Below are 17,530 nucleotides of genomic sequence, written 5' to 3'. Positions count from 1 at the left end.
AATGGTGATTATAGTCTCACAGCGTGTTGGCTAAAGGAGAACAGGATAATAAAGTCTTTTATTCAACATTAGCCCAGAGCCAGGACTCGAAGTGGTCACAAAAACAAATTCTTTACACACAAGCAGGACAACAATGAAACACATACAGACAGTAAACACAACAGCCATGAATGGATTTTAGAGCAGTGAGCCCATTAATCATAAGCAGAACCTCTGAGACCCAAAAACGATCACAGGAGAGGAGCTCTTTAACACTCACCTCTTTGACGTCGGACTTGAGCTTTTCACTGGCCTCAGTTCCCAAAACTGCTTAGCTTCAGAAAGGCTTGTCTCTGTCGGTGTATAGTCGTCTTCACCTTCGTCTTCATCTTCAAACACATCTTTGCCATTGGCCTCTTCTGTCATTAACTTTTCCAGAGAACACACAAGCTTTAGATCAATCTCCTTCACTGTTTTGTCTTTGAGAACCACCTGGCTCCGTTTGCTGGGATTAGTTTTACACACACCAGGTTCATCCAGTGGTCGGTCTGTGCCTTCACGATCACTCAACAACTTTTTCAAACTTTTCAACTGTTCAACACTACCTGCCAGGGAATCTCCACCATCTCCACATACTGACACAGAACCCAAAGGGGTTGGAAGATCTGCTTTCTGATCGGAAAAACTCAGTCTTTTAATAGGTGACGGTTGAATCTTCTTAGGGGGTGAGGTTGGGTTAGCCTTCAAGTCCTCCATGAAACGACTCTTCAACAAGATCATATCCTTTTCATTTTTCGGTAATGAATTTTTCCCCTTCCCCTTCTGAGGTTTTGGAATGAAGTTTTCCAGTGTCAGAGGTTGAATTTTATTGTAGTTATTGTTGTTGCTGTTTCTCTTCCCAGACCTCTGAGAACCAGCCACTGGCTTGCACTCTTTGGCGTCTCCATGGATCGTATTTAAAGTCCCAACTTTCTTCCCCTTGCCTCTCCGCAGTTCATTTTGACTTTGCTCAGCCAAAACCTCCCCTGGAATGGGCGAAACAGAAGGTGAAGGTTGCGACACCATATGAGAGGATGAAGAGTCTCCAACAGAGGCCCGGGATACCCTTGGTTGGGACTTTGTGGCCAGGTCACCAGGATTGATATCATGGTTCTGGGCAGCCAGAGGGGAGGTGACACGAGAGGCAGCCCCATGACCCCAGGCCCCAGCATATCCTGCTACAGAAGGAGAGCTGTTCCGGGCGTTGTGCGGCCACTCTTGCAGGGGACTGGCTGGCGAATCTCGACACTTCCCGCTGACCAGTAAGCCAGAGCCTTGTAGTGATGAGGAGCTAGTGGTCCCTCTACTCCACGCAGACTGACTCACTAGCTGCGACGGAGACTTATCGCCGACACCCACCATCTGCTTAGGCTCAGTGGAGGCTGCAGATAGCGGTGTCCACTTGCGTTGGTTGCCCTTTCGATGTCGCCGTTCAAGAGAGGATGAGGCTGTGGGACTGGCCAGAATTTGACCTGCTACAGGGTCACACCCACTTTGCAACATCTCTCCAGGTTGACTGCCGGTACTGTTGTGACTAGATGTCAGACTAGGACTCCCCTTCTCTGTGCCTTTTCTCATCTCACCCGCTGAATCACTCCGTACCATATCGGACCAGGATGTGGACGAGCCACGAGATGGGCTAAATTTCACATCGCCAGGTTCTTCACTCGTAGCAGACAGCCATGAAGATGACTTCAAAGGTGCACCTGAACGCGAAGTGTCAGAGCATGAAGTCTCCTGAGCCAGTGGGCTAGGACACAACTTCCTGGGTCTTCGGTATGACTGACCAGGACTGGACACAACTGCCTCTACCTGCCCTACAACACTTGGCTTTGCATCACTCAGTACAGCAACAGGGCTACCTGGTGACACAGATTCCCTCATTGACACAATACTGACTGCACGCTGCGCTCCTATGGGACTGGGTGTGACACGGTGATGTGCTGAGATAGGACTGGGCGTGTAAGTGTCCGAGGAGACTCGGCCATCTCTTTTTACAGGAGTAGAGGTCAGTAATGAGCTGTGACCACTAGACACTCTACTGGTGTCTGCCCGGTGGAGAGAACTCCTGTTGTGGCTACGAGAGTGCTCTCTGTCTTCTGCAGAGTCACCAGACCTGAGTGAATGACCAAAGCTAGACAGCTGGGACCTGCAAGGAAGGTCAAATCAAAATAAGTCAATGTATTCTCCTTTTGCTTTCAGTGTAAAATACAACACGATTTCGCACAAGAAATGATCTTTAAAGTATCAGACAAAACGTTTTACAAGAAAGTCTTCAAGATCAAATCTTTCATTAGCAATGCTGCTTTACTCCATATTAAAAAAAACTATCACTTCTTTGAAAGTACAGACAGCCACCCATTACAATGTCATTTATCAACAAGACTTAAAAGGGCACATCAAAATTATGTATTCTCATTTCAATAACAGGACAGGTCCTTTTTCATGCCGGTAGGCCCAGAAAAAAAAACACATTTAGGTCTAACAAAAGATAAAAGGGTCAGGCAGATCCAGCAAGACAGAAAAGAGAATGGTCTAATAAAACACAATAGTAGTCTTACATGAAAATACAGGTAGTTGTAGAATAATATTTGCATATTTCACTAAAGCAAGTAGATCTGGCAAAACACAGAAAGGCAACAAAATTAGAAAAGACTAGCTGGGCCCCCTTTCGATGAAAGGAATGATCAGTGCTAAAATATCAATTAAAAGTAACTGGCCTACTATATTTACACTCTACTGGAATGGGCAATAAATCTTGAGAGATGCAAAAAAATTAGGTCTAGATCTATACTCTCAAAACAAAATGCGCCTTGCGAAATATCACTTCCGGGTTTTCTAAAATTATAGAGACAGAAGCGTCGGCCTACAAAAGCGATCGGCAAAATAAAGAAATTTAGCTTTTTGCAGCAAAACTGTCTCAAAACGAAAAAAACCAAGGGCGTCATGATCTGAAAATTTTTTTAAGAATCTTTTGGCAAAAACCTCATGTCGATCAATGCAGCCATTAAAAAGCCTTTTGAATAGCAAAATTCGGCCACCACAAATAGATAAAAGATGAGCTAATCTAACAAAGAACAAGCTAGGTCCAGTAAAATACAAAACAACTCTACATTATTTCCTCTTTAAGCTTCAAAAAGGAAATAAGTAATTAATAAAATTAAATTACAATGAAAACCTTACAGCCTTATGGCAACTGATGAGGAAAAACAGTAAGTTCAAACCTCTTGAAAAAGTCCAACAGCAAAGCACCAAGTAAATTTGCACATAAGCATGATATAATCTCATCACCATCCCATTTGTCTGAGCTAAAGGATTTATCATTTTTGCATCTTTTCAAGGAGCTAAGATTCTTCTCGTCATCAGATAGATTCATCTTACTTGTCTGAGTCCAGTGATCCCAGCTCTGGGAAATCATTCTCCTGGTAGGACTGCTCCCGCCTGCGATATCCTGAGTGATCTCTGGAGCTAGAGTAGGAGGACGACTTGCGAAAAACGACACCAGGCACTTTGTCAGCCTTGCCCTTTACACCCTTAGGTTCAAAATGTCTGGAGCTGTGGCCAGAAAATGGCTTGGGCCATCTTGGGTTGGGAACATATCCATAACGCCGCTCGATGATTGCACAGGGAGGGTCTTGACCGCCTGAGAGAAAAAAAATTCAAATAGTCCAACATATACTGTACCAGTAATTCATAAGTTCATTTCTTTAGTTTTTGTTTTAGTAAGCATCTTATGGCATTTGCAACACAATTAGGTTATACAAGTGCCAAAGATTAACTCAATCAGGACCAGCCTTATTTTCGGACACAACCCCTAGGGACCAGGGTTTTTGGAGGGTTTTCAAAAGAATATTAAGTGGTGTTGTAGTTGGGTTACAATGCTGAAATTTGGCACGCTTACAGATCCAGCCTTTCTAAACACAGTGCACTTAACAAAAATCTTCTATGTTGGATTTTTTTCCCCCCACAATTTGTCAAAAATACACCCTTCTTGAGAATTTCAAAAAATTTCTTTCAGCATCCATGATACAGCCCTGGCTATATTGTTACCTATGTTCACTGTAAAAAGACCCTTGTTCGTTGAGAGTCACTCTTCTTTGGGTCACTGGAAGAAGGAATGGATCGAGTACCCGGATATGGCATCAAACATGGAAAGAATATTGGATTGGACTACTTTCTGCATTTTTATTCTCAACACGAGTTAACTCGTGATTCATACTCAGGCAATGGGAATATATCACGAGATAAGTAGTCCCCTGTGAGTTAAAGGTGTTACAAGTGAGTACAAAACACAAAAAAGGAGGAGAGATAAAGACAATAGATATTTGGTAAAGAAGGTAACAACTCAATGAGATAGACAAGTGCATTTAAAAAAAAAGAAAATAGTGAAATAAACCAAGAAAATCCTATATTTCTTTGACCATCACTTATTGGTCAGCATAATCATAGCATACTTTTTCATGCAGTTGTTTAAGCAATTATTTTTAATCTTGAACAATAATGCTGGTGATCTTTTTAATGCACCATGAATTATAGAATTCCTTTGACTGGAAAAAACACCATACCTTTGAACAACCTCTTTTTTGCCTTTGACTCCTTGTTTCTTGTATTGCCAGTTTCTCTAAGCTGTTTAGTTGGAGACGGCAAACCATGGCTGAGGCACAGAAGTGGTCTTGTCAATTCCCTCAGCTTGTTGCAGAAATGTGGGACTGTGATGCGATAGTCTGCATAACTTTTAATGTCCTCATCATCAGAAGTGTCAGGTGATGGCAGCTAATGGATCAAAGGTCAGAGAATTATTTCTAATGGCCACATATAAGTCATATATAGCAAAACTAAATAATTATGAGTTGGTGGAAGAGGAAGGAGACAGTAATGCTGCAAGTACTTAAGGATATTATTTATCTAGAGCTAGATCGCATCACTTGTGACAACAGAGCTAAAAGTTGTACTAGATTGCCAATCTAAAATCTGTAACTAGACAACATCACTTGAAAATTCAGGCAAGCTACTCACAACTCACAAGTTCTATTATAAAGATCACAGTACACACACATGAGGAAGCTACTCAAACTCACAAACTGGATTAAATGATAACACTAGTGAATAAGACAGTTATAAACAACTAGCCTCTACTAAATCCCATCATTTGTGAACAAACAAGGGAACTACCTACCTATAACTCACATGAGATACGAAGACCATCTAAGTCTTAGAGATATAACTGGCAAACAGACCTTCCCTTTGACTGCACCAGATATCAGACAAGAATTTCTCAACTTCAATAAGTTTCAGAAATAACAAAACCACAAAAGTAAAACGACAATAAAAGTGAGTACACATGTGTCCTTACCCCTGGTGCTAGCTGCAAGTCACTCACAGAACCATCCTCCCCACACAATGCAGATGCCATAGTCAGCAGCAAAGATCTGGGGACAAAGTGACATGATTTAGTTTAGTTTTAGTAGATGTTTTACGGCGCTCACAACTGCATAAGGTCATATGAGCGCCAAAAGATTAGAGGAGTTACAAGAGAGTAACAAACATAAAAAAGAAGGGGACGATAGATGTTTGACAGGAAAGAAGGAGCAAACCACACCAGAGCACCCGCCAACCACCCATGGTGACACGATTCTGATTCATAGCTGCTACAGACATGGGAATCCAACAGAATGTCAACGACAATAAACAAAAGGATGCTGTAAAGAAATGTGTCTCTTATTCTATGTGATATGACAGAGAGTGGTATGTCAAAGGTCCCATTAACAGGACAATTTTTTTTTTTTACATGAGGTCCACTTAACTGAAAATCCCACCTGACTGACCACAGTCTATCACAATGCATTCTACCAAAAGGCCTGCAAAAGTAATTTTACTCATTATTTATTTTTGTACTATCACTCCCATACCCCGATTCACTACTTTCAAGACCCCCCCCCCCCCTCCCCCCTGACAAACTTACTACAACGACCAAAACATTGTTAATGGCAAATGACAATCCAGCCTGAATAACGCAGAAGGTAAATGTTTTGTACCGTGAGTTGTGGTTTTTTGGTAAGTGTTTTACGGTGCTCGCAACTGCATAAGGTCATATATGAGTGCGCGGGACACACCAACATTTTCAGTTGTTAAGAAGGCTTAAGCCTACTCTTATTGATTTTGGACCACCAAGGGATCTTTATCGAGCGCAACTCGCACATGGGACATCCCAGATTTTTCGCCCTTGTCCAAGAAGGTTAGGTGTAGATCTTACCTACCATAACATCAATGGTGTGGCTGAAAGACAACAGTAAAAAAGAGCCAAGGAGAAGCGGTAGAAAGGCTGCAAAAAGTCAGGAGCCCACAGGTGGGGGCAAAGGAGGTGTGGGGGTGGGGGCAGAAAGTGGAGATGAAAGCAGATGACAGAACATTGTTATTGTTAGACAGCAGGAAAGGATGTGAAAGGAGAAAACTTTTTAGAAGAAAATTTTCCGTCACTATCCGGATTTTAACATGGGACCTATTGAATGAGAGTTCTTTAGGTCACAAAAGCCCCCTGGATGTAGTGTAGTTGCCAAATAAACCATCAAGTAGACTAGTTGTCAGACTGATCAATGGTAGACTGTCAAGTAGAACATAAAAACAACACAGCAGACTAGACTGTCAAGATCCAGACTAGGAAAATCTTCTAGAGATCAGCATATTTTGTTCCTTTTCTATTATCTATTTGTGGTGACCGAATTTTGCTATTCAAAAGACTTTTTAATGGCGGCATCGATCGACATGCGGTTTTCGCCAAAAGATTCTTTAAAATATTTTCCTGATCATGACACCCTTCGTTTTTTTTCAGTTTTGTCATAGTTTTGCTGCAAAAAGCTCATTTTCTTTATTTCGCCGATCACTTTTGTAGGCCGACGCTTCTGTCTCTGTAATTTTAGAAAATCAGCCAGGTTTGTTTATTTCAAGTCGTACTTCTGTTCACTACTATCGCGCAATACTGAGCACTATTTTAAGTGTGCGATTCGTATAGATCTAGCCTTATGTTTTCTTTTTTTACTTGGTGCTAAATTCGACTGTGATCCTTTCGTTTGATGCCCATCATCGTTTTTTCAGGGACTCCTTTGTCAAATTCTTTTCCTTGCTCCTGGGAACAATCAACACACTTCTGTGTCAATCCGTTCATCGAACGGGGGCCCAGCTAGTCTCTTTTATTTGCTGGATTCAGGTAATAAGACAGTAAGGATTAGGACTACAGTTAAATTGAAGGTTACCTTCTTTACTCTAACCGTAACCCTACCCAAACCTTTATACCCGGATCCAGCAAAGAGGTTAATAAAACCTGCAGATCTGGAAGATTTCCCTACCAAAGCCCAAACAACAACTCAAATATTTAAATATTTTTATCTGTACTGGCAGTCCGATTGCAGCCTGGAAACATAGTCCAATCATGCAATAACAAAGGCAAGAAACATACAGCCATACAGTAAATGTTGAAATCGTCAAGGATCTAAAAAGACAGCCACCCATTGTCAAGGAGAAAAGTGGCCATGCTAGACATCTTACACAGTATAATTTATAATGTTAACTCTTAATCTGTGTCTATGCCGAGATGTGAGTCTTATTAGTAGCTTCTTACCGTGGACATTCCAGCGGGTCGCCGAGGGCACTCATCCCATATTAATAGCTTTCTATTTATAAAGTGTTACGAACACATGAATAACAACCCCCCTCCCCTCATAAGTTGATACATCGTTACAAGTAGTTACACCCATTCGAATAACCTTTCAGAGGCTCGTGTTGTGATGAATGATCTTGGGTTGGAAAGGAAATAATACAGGTCAACTTCTGAATGATTTGCTCTCTAATTTTTCTTTTTACCTGCACAATGGTATTCAAATAAGCTTACTTCAATCAGGCAATATCATTTTATAAAAATCAAGCTCATTTAATAAATTTTGTATAGAAAAATCGGAATTCTTGTTTCCTGGCTACCCTTTTGAGCTCCTCATATCTAAATGAGTCAGTTTGTACTAATTTAATTGGACGAACCTAGAGCTACCAACTTGACATGTTTTGAAAGAGACGTACACTCGGTTTTGAACCAACACAAATGGTTCTAGAAGTAGGCCACAAACTAACACGAACACAAACTCAAACAGACTGACGCACACACACTTGAGCTGCTGGAATACCGGACCCGGTCATCACAGATGATGCTTGGCATGCATGCGCTGAGCTAAGGCCAGACTAATACGAGACCGGGCGGAGGGCGAGGTGCCAAAATACGCTTAATCGGGGAACATTTGCCCACCACCCGCGGGACGGGCCTAAAAGTATAGGCCCACTTTACGAAAATTAAAGGGGAGGGAATGGGAAGCAGCGTTTTGCAGTTTGTACAGGAGATACTTAGTCTTAGGTAAGCACGGGTAGATGTAGTGGGTCCAAGTTAATTAGTCTTTTTAAGACTTACGTAGACTTTAGACATGTCAGTAGTGGCTTAGAACAGGCTAGTTCCACTGTACTCTAGTAACACTTTGCTGTCACATCTCGCCGATCGGCGATGTTTACTACCCAGTATCTTTGGATTTTCCCCAAATCGCCTAGTTGCCTTTGATGGCAAGGTTTTTTACTTTATATGAGCCTTGTGATGTCAAAGTGTTAAAACTTTGACAGCTGTTCAGGCGTTACCTTGAACTTGAAATTAACTGCCCTTAATTAATTAAAATAATGTTAAGACTTTAAGACCTTTCCTTTTCCTATTTTAAAAAAGGCCACCTCTATAGCTCATGACCCACTATTCTCAGCCCCCCCCCCCTCTCCTCCAAGACATAATGTAGCTATATGTAATAGTTCGGACTGCTTCAAGCGTGAGCGCTCTTACAGGTATTAAAGTCAGGATATATGGAAAATTACGAGTCAGACTTTTGAAACAGAACAGATATATATTAAAATTATAGATCTAGATATGATCATCTTAACCAGATCTTTGCTAAATTTATTTAATCTTTAATGAACAACAAATAGAATAATAATAATGTAAAAAGTATGTCTCACTTAAGACCCTGGTGCGCAGGATGAGGGACCGGCCACCCGCCGGACCATACCGTTTGTTGTTTACACACTAACGATGGCAGGCTTATCTGCCTACACACACAATAAATTATGGTTCAAGGAACAGAGAGTGTGTACGAACGTAACGAGACATGGGCACGAAACTAATGCTCTTGCACTACAGTAGAAGGGTTGTAAATTATTCGGCCAGCTCCATTCGGACTCAAGTCCATATAATTTTTATCTATTCGGACTCGAGTCCGAATATGGGTTTTATCTATTCGGACTCGGGTCGAAAAAAATGTTTTATTTTTTGGACTAAGCTTCTAACTGAGTTATGTGAGTGTAAGGGTGTCATCTGGGGATTATACGTAAAACCAGAATTAGAACCATAAATTGCCTACTAGGAGGACTGTGCAATTGTGTCAAAAGTCAAAAGACTGCACTCTCATTAAATCTACCCAATGGCAGTGTCTATGTACACGGTAACCAACAACTCAGGGTCTTTCTATCACCACTACAGCATCATCATTACTTCTACCACCATTTGTCTTTCCATATTTGAGTTTGTTTTGTGTTATAGTTATAGTTTTTCTGTAATTTTTTTTAAAAAATCATATCAAACAAAACCGACAGTCGTGGCCTCTTCCCCCCGCAAACCGAGAGTGCGATATCACTACGCGCAATCTCATTGGTCAACATTTAACTTTGCCCCCGGCAAGGTCAACTCAACTTAGTCGTTTTGTTCAGACTAAAGATGCAGGGAGGGCCAGTTTAGATAGATCTAGTAACTGGTTATTAAAGCTCATGTCTCAATTGTTATCATTATAATCGAAAAAATGTTCGTAAAAGCTGGAAATATATTTAGGAACAAGGGTAGAAAGTCGGAACGGACGTCACGCTGGACTCAATTCAGAATCTGAATATAATTTTTGTCGAGTCCGAATAGTCACTTCGAAATTATTCAGACCAAATGGGCGAGGGCATTAAATCGTGTCAACTAGTTTAATAATTAAGCAATCTAAGCTCTTTTCTTCACTTTTTTTTTTCTTGCCTCTTTTTTCAGAGACTTTCCCTTTCTTCTTGAACATTTGAAGTGTGGAGCCAAAAAAGATCCAGAGAGCCAAATGAAATTCTGTTGTTGTTTTTTTTAGTAGAGGGTTTTGCGGCGCTCGCAACTGCATAAGGTCATATGAGCGCCAAGGGGTGGGTGTCAACAGAGAAATTTTTACAGGGAATCAGACTTACTCTGCTCACCTCTCTAGCTTCAAAAGTAAAAGGCCTGCTTCAACTATCAAGGCACCCCGGAAATAGCGAGTCACAAACATACAAAAGAAGTAGAGGAAAATGACAATAGTAAGGATTAGGAAAGAAAAAGCAGCAGTTCCCTGTTGAAGATCAGGCACAGTTATGAGCGTGACATGACGAATCAGCCCATTTACAATTCTACTGTGCTTGAACGAGAAATGTCCCCCCTTTGGGAATGGCCTAAAGACACTACAGTCAGTGGCGCTGCCCCGGTGGGTCGAAATCTGTGGGATAGACGCGATCCAAAAGCACAGTAACCTCATCCCTGATCCCTCTAGAGTCATTAACGGTAAAACGAGGAGGTGAGAATAGCGAGACACGGGTTATTCTCAACCGCGAATAACCACTTCCTTTAAAAAACACGAAGTGACTACTTCTCCGAACGCTCGGGAAAATAAACTTGATCTTTATTTCTCTGAACGGTTTCCGTTCTTGAGATATTTTGACTATTTGCGAGATTTAGTCGTCATCTTTCATTTTCTGCCATTCTGCGAGGACTCGGAAGAAGCACTTTTTGCATCAAAATCAATTTCTAGAGCAAGAGATTTTTAAATGTCTGAATATTCAGATATTTCAATTGTCGTTGGGGCAACGTCCCCAGACTAGATCTCTATACTTGTTCATTTGAAAGGTAGGCTACTGCGAGAAAACAAAGATTGCTCGACTCGACCTCAGCAGTAACCTATTTTACATTGAGTCATCCCTAAAGCAAAAACTAAAGGCATCCTTCATGTAAACAAAACAAAAAATCCCTCCACCCCCGCCCCTATATATGCCCTGTCACAACTTAAACACACACAATGCGCGCACACGCACACACACACACACGGGCCACTCCATTCGCAAATTATCAACAATGGACAACAAATCTCGAAAAGGGAAACCGTTCGGAGAAATAAACATACAGTTCAACTTTCAAGTTTAGTTTATTTTTCCAACTGTTCACAGAAATAGAGCCAGCCTTAAAAAAAAACTAAGTCTAGCCGTACTTAGATCCAGGTTTGGCCCTATCGACTCAAACCTGTTAAGTACACAGGTCTCATTAGATCTAGATCTAGTAATTATTCAGGTTCAAATACATGCAAGTCAGTAAGGCACCTTTTGGTTTTGTCTGAAATACAAATACTTTAGGCATTGCAAACTAAAAATTTCATTTACAATTCAGCCATCAATATTAAGTACGGCTAGCCTGACAGTCTAGCCGTCCTTAAGTACGGCTAGCCTGGCTGTCTACCCGTACTTAAGTACGGCTAGCCAAGAAGTCTAGCCGTACTTAAGTACTTAAAAGTAAGGCTAGACTGGCAGTCTAGCCGTACTTATCGTAGGCCCTATTATTAACATTAGAAAACAGGGGGTTTAAAATACATGCACAGTCATTAAAGCACCTGATTTCGTCTCAAATACAAATACTTTAGGTTTACAATTCAGTAGGCCTATTTTTTTTGGCCGTCTTTATTCGGACTCGAGTCTGAAAAACATTTTTTCATATTCGGACTCGAGTCCGAAAAAAAAAATTTCTTATTCGGACTCGAGTCCGAATATGAAAAAATGTTATTCGGACTCGGGTCCGGAACAAAGGAAGTGTCTTCGTTCTATAGATCTAACGTTCAATGCTTCCAATTTTCCACCATTTTTTAGTTTCCCACACACCTTTTCTGCCGATCCGATGCCCGCCGCCTCATTGATACCCCCCCCCCCCCACGTTTCCCACTTTCTTCAATTTGTTGTAGAAAAAGGTAAAATTGAAGATTAGCAGACCACCTGGCACCTGCATATTATGAGCTGTGTAAAAAAAAAAAGACAGATTCGTTCAAATACACAAGCCTGTATCATCTCTATTGTTTACCAAGAAAAAGTTGTGTTGCTGTGTAGAGCTGAGCATACGGCAACTTTTGATTCCATAGACCAGCGCACAATTCATTACATAGATTTACGTCAAGACTAGCTTATTATTGTAATAATGATCAGTTGCCGGGGGAAAAAGACTGACACGTATGCGATGTTCAACGCCCGGACCGATAGTGCCCCCCATCCCCCTCCCCGACACGCACACAGCAACACGTGTGCAGGCCGCCCATCCGACCCCAACACACGCTAACGAGCCATCTTTAATTGCTTCTAATGACCTCTTGACAAATAAACATTTATTAGAAGCGCTATAACTTTTCAGGCCGACCTCAAATTCATCATTTATAAGATAAAAACTTGGCTCCTGCACAAAACGCCATTTTGCCCGAAGTGATCCCGGTCTCTTCCCAGCCAGAGGCGAGTCACGAGTGAGGCAGGACAGGAAGCTGGAGTCACGAGTCACAGGAAGTCGGAAGTGTAGTTCGGCTCGATTCGAAAAGTTAAATAGCCGTAGCATCTTTGTAGACAACCAAATTAATTTACTTTTGTGTTTTAACATCATTTTTTAACTTTGTTTTGGTCAATTTGATCGTCCACACCGATAGACAGTATTCAGAAAGAGACAGAGAGAGAGAGAAGAGGGGAGGAGTTGATCTTGCGAGAACTTCCGGGCGGGTGAGAATAGCCACTTTCTTTTCTGTCACTTTCATATAGTCACTTCGATTTTTCTAAGGCAAGGCCGTCGTTATTCGGACTAGAGTCCGAATAAAAAATTTTCATATTCGGACTCGAGTCCGAATAAAAAAATTTCTTATTCGGACTCGAGTCAAGAATGCTGGACAAGAATCAGAGTCTGAATAACATTTTTTCATATTCGGACTCGAGTCCGAATAATCACTTCGTTTTTTTAATGGTCAGTCCAGCCATCGCCCATATTAAAAATAAGTACGGCTAGACTGGCAGTCTAGCCATAGTTAAGTACGGCTAGACTTGCCGGGAAAAAAGGTAGATTTGCACAGAGAGTCTAGATTCTAGATCTTAGATCTCTAGATCTAGATCTAGAATCTAGATTTAGATATCTACTCATATGATGTCACAGGATATGATCATTCACAGTGCAGACTTACAGACTGTCACTATTGTCACAGACACTGTAATAGGCCTACAGTATTAGATCTAATATCTAGATCTAGATCTAGATCTAGATCTCTAGAAGACAAAAGAGAACCACATACGAGTACGAGGACGAGGACATACACTCACACACGCCCGCCAGTACCAGTAGTGTAGTAGTGTAGGTGTAGCTAGATCTAGTAGGGCCTTGTCACAGGTGTCGAATCAATTATACCCTGTAGATCTATACAAGTAAGAACAAATAACTAAACGTGACATTCCATCCACAGCTAATTCAAATACAGAAATTAATATTACCATCAGTTAATGTGCCAAGAAGATCTGTTATAGCCGATTTACCTTGAAAAATCATGTGTAATACAAATGTAAACACGAGCACATGCAGAAATTTGAATGGTTCATGCACGTTTGCCAGATAATCCATGAGGTAGTTGCTCAAATTAGTTGTTGTACCTAAAATTCAAACATGAAAAGAAAAAAATATGAACAGCATCCAGTCGGCTAGATATTTACCTAAAAATATTTTTTGTATTACGGCTCATTCCTAAAACTAGCCTACTACTTTTAAAAACTAAAACATAATATAAGCCACACTGCAGAATAAGCGAACAATTTGAGAGGACAAAAGCAACTCGGCAATACTCCATCAGTCTATTAAAAAGACTAATTATTTACAGCTGACGAGACCTTGAAAACGAAACAACATAACCCCCATGCAAAATGTTACCTTTAAACGTGAAATTAATTATTTTCCTTTGAATAATACAATAATAAAACACCATGTTCATTTTTCCGCCTCTGAAACATACTAATAAATATTGACTTAAGCGAAGAAAATTTTTGGAAGAGGAAGGGAGCTGCTTTTTTTTTTAAGGGGGGAGGGTTCAATAAAAAAAAAGACCTTTATGCCACCAAAATCGATGTTGTTGTTCGCTGCAATCATGCAGGAGTCGGCGTTTTGACCATAGCGTGAAAAAGAACAGAAAAAAGGAGAAAAAATACCCTCCTTGCATCTAGCCAGTCGTTAATTCGATCCCGTTTCCTCCCCAACACAAAAAGAGAAATAATTCTTAGAAATATATTATGTAGCTTAATTATATACATGCATGTACTATGCATTTTTAAAAAAAGAAAGGCCCGGTCTCAAAGGGGATAGGGGAAATATAAATAACATATTTGGCGGAAAGTCAACAGGATAATAAATGCTATTCTTAGACTTACTGAAGGCCATGGACAATGGTAAGCACAGCAAAGACAGAAGTTTTTTTTTCCAGCCTGTCCCAAGTGATACGCAGACCCTCCTCTTAAAATCACAATTATAGGCCTCATAGAACAACACTTGAGTAATGTTGATAGCTTATTTAGTATCTTGGCAGTGATATCTTCAAATGCCGGCATCGATGCAGAAAAAGTTTTATGAATGAAAAAAGCTAATTGCACATCCTTTGGAAGGCCCAGAACAAGAATTGGGACTGCTTGGCATTTGCACAAAGACAATAAGTTAAAACTCTACAAAGCTGTGGCCCTTCTAACCGTGTTGCATGGTGCTGAGACATGGACGGTGTACCAAAGCCATGCCAAAAAAATTAATAATTTTTCATCTGAAATACCTCAGGAGAATTCTTGGCATCAATACTGTACGTTAGTATAACTCTGATCGAGTTGTGGAGCACATTAAACAAGAACGCGTTTAAAGCGCTACAAAGACACCCTGAAATATGTCTCTTACATCCATGAGTGGATTGTGGATGGGGAACTTTTGAATGGCAAGCTTTTCAAGATCTCTGATAGGATTGGTCTCGTATCGGCCACAACAGAAGCCACAATTTAATTAGGTCACCTTAACCTTTAACTTATTCAAGTTCTTCTATTTCGTTAGAGATTTATCCTCCTATGCGGATGTATTGGTCATCGTCAGACGTTGTCGAGCCTATTTTAGGCCCTATAACTCCTTTATTGGGATAGGATCCGAAGATATAAAGCTACATCATCGTACTGGACATTTGCGTGTCTTCATGAAAAAATTGAATCATCCTAGGACGATCATAGGTCCGGAGTGGCCAGTCCGATGGAGCAGTGTGTGGAAAATAGAAAAAAGCTTTTCAGGTGATTCGAAGGTCTGTGAAGGCAATGTAGTGTAGAGTGGGCGCCTCTGCTGCATTTTCCTTGCTGCTTGAGTGAATAAAGCATGCTGATTATTCCCCCTGTCAACCCTGAATCCGCACTTCACTACTGTGGAAATAGATGTTCACCGATTGCCGCTCTGTTCAGCATTACGAGGGAAAAGGCTTTTTCAACAATATTGAGTGGGGGGAAAACCGCGGTAATTGTCGCAGTCATTGCCATCACCTTGTTCTTAGTACATGTAATCTTAGACGAATGATTTTGGCATTGCACTTCTCTTGGGGTACTAGTGCCCCCTCCCAGTAGGCGTTGCAAAATCTTATTGAGATGGTGAAGCAGTCGTTGTCTTTTTTTATAGACACTAGCCTTGTTGACCTCTAGCAGGATGCCGTCTTTTCCCGAAGTTTTGCAATGACGAGGGAATCGATGTCTTTTGTTTTCCGCAGATATGTCAGAGCGTTCTCCTTCGAGACGAGTTTCTTCCTGGCAGTGTTTTGCCCACCTCTCCTTTAAGTACTTCGATCGGAGATTATAATTTCTCTTGTAGGGGCGATTTTGGGGTTTAAAAAAAACAACAACCCAGAAACATCTCAATAACAACGAGAATATGAGTTCTTAAAGGGTATGGACAAGTATCCCTTCCACATTGTTGAGAATGCTTGACAAAATAACAAAAGATATCGAAAGCAATCTGGACGCAAAAGAATTGTGGTTTCTATAGAGACTGTTGATATTTTCATTAAAAAATATATCAAATGAGAGTGCTGAAATCGCTTGATCGCACGCACACTATTTTTTCCCTTTTTTGTGTGTTTCGATAAGGCTACCTTGGTTTTTGACAACCTCTAAGTTAAGTTTTTAGAGGAGTTTTTTCCGGCGCTCGCAACTGCACAAGGTCATATATGAGCGCCAAGGGGTGGATGTCAACAGAGAAGTCCATAAAGGGAATCAGGCTTATTGTGCTCACCTCTCAAGCTTCTACAGCACAAAGTCTGCTGCGACTATCAAGACACCCCGGAAATAGCAGGTCACAAGAGAGTGACAAACATACAAATACAAAAGAAGTAGAGGAAAATGACGATAGTATTAGTAAGGATAAAGAGAGAAAAAAAGCAGCAGTTCCCCGTATGCAGTTCATGCATAGTTATGAGCATGACATTGATGAATCAGCCCATTAAAAATTTTACTGAGCATAAGAACATGTTAATTAATGTACCCCCTGGAATGGTCTAAAGGCACTTCAGCCAGAAGTGGGGGAGGGGGGGGGGGGTACGCACACTATTGAAAGCAACAAAGAAGAGACAAATTTTGAATCCAACGGTCTACTTGAATTGACAAAAATGCCTTGAACATCCTGCTCTCACTGGAGAAACAGAATGCAAAAATAACAGGGGTAGATCTAGACCAAAAACAAATTTGGGAAACTGAACAGATAGGTGATTGTTTAAGTCCAGGATAACGGTAATAATTAAAGGTTTGGGGGGGGGGGTTGTGGCTATAATCAACAGGCGCTAAAAACTCAGCACTACTCCCGTCTATTGAATGATATGTGCTGTTTTGTAAGGAACATTCAACACAACAGAAGCATTAAATACAGAGAGTAGTGAAGTGAAAGATATAATTATATTGTACAAATACAGTAGACCTACTCAACTCAAAGAATCTTACTACATAACCTCCTTGGCCTACCTCTGACTATTGTCCTTCTACAAGATATGAACTGTTTGCATGGAACTGCATGTCTTTCATGGGCTTTTTTTTTAAAACTGAAAGTGGTGTAGCGGTATTTTGTTAATTTCAATTAATTAAAAACTTGCTGCTGCTATTGAAAGGAGAATGGATCAAGGAATCCAGATTTTGTTCTTATTCTTATTCATTGAAATTAAGAAAATCAATGGAGATGTATAACTGTAATATATCGTTCGAATAGTATCGGCTGGATCCTTTAACCAACAACCTTGGATCGAATTATTCCCTTCAGCTTCAGACTTCTTTGTCACATAAAATAGAGAGGATGGCATCCAATAAGGCGCATAATGCTTTTACTCACATTTTTACACCATACAGC

General features: G+C 40.8%; 1 protein-coding gene across 1 annotated transcript in view; it reads right to left on the bottom strand.

The window, feature by feature from the left end:
- LOC101855115 overlaps positions 1–15,516 on the bottom strand; it is a 35,793-nt gene extending 20,277 nt beyond the window's left edge. The window contains exons 1-5 of the mRNA XM_013084531.2: positions 13,636–15,516; positions 5,372–5,447; positions 4,584–4,791; positions 3,400–3,661; positions 260–2,167 (exon numbers count right to left, since the gene is read on the bottom strand). Of these exons, the coding sequence (XP_012939985.1) occupies positions 260–2,167; positions 3,400–3,661; positions 4,584–4,791; positions 5,372–5,431 (2,438 nt within the window). The 5' untranslated portion in view covers positions 5,432–5,447; positions 13,636–15,516. The remainder of the gene's footprint in view (positions 1–259; positions 2,168–3,399; positions 3,662–4,583; positions 4,792–5,371; positions 5,448–13,635) is intronic.
- Positions 15,517–17,530: the final 2,014 nt, after the last annotated feature.

Source organism: Aplysia californica, unplaced genomic scaffold (genome assembly GCF_000002075.1).
Source record: "Aplysia californica isolate F4 #8 unplaced genomic scaffold, AplCal3.0 scaffold00300, whole genome shotgun sequence".
Classification (NCBI taxonomy): domain Eukaryota; kingdom Metazoa; phylum Mollusca; class Gastropoda; order Aplysiida; family Aplysiidae; genus Aplysia; species Aplysia californica.
The sequence above is the reverse complement of the archived record's forward strand: the minus strand, read 5'-3'. Positions and strand labels throughout refer to the sequence as shown.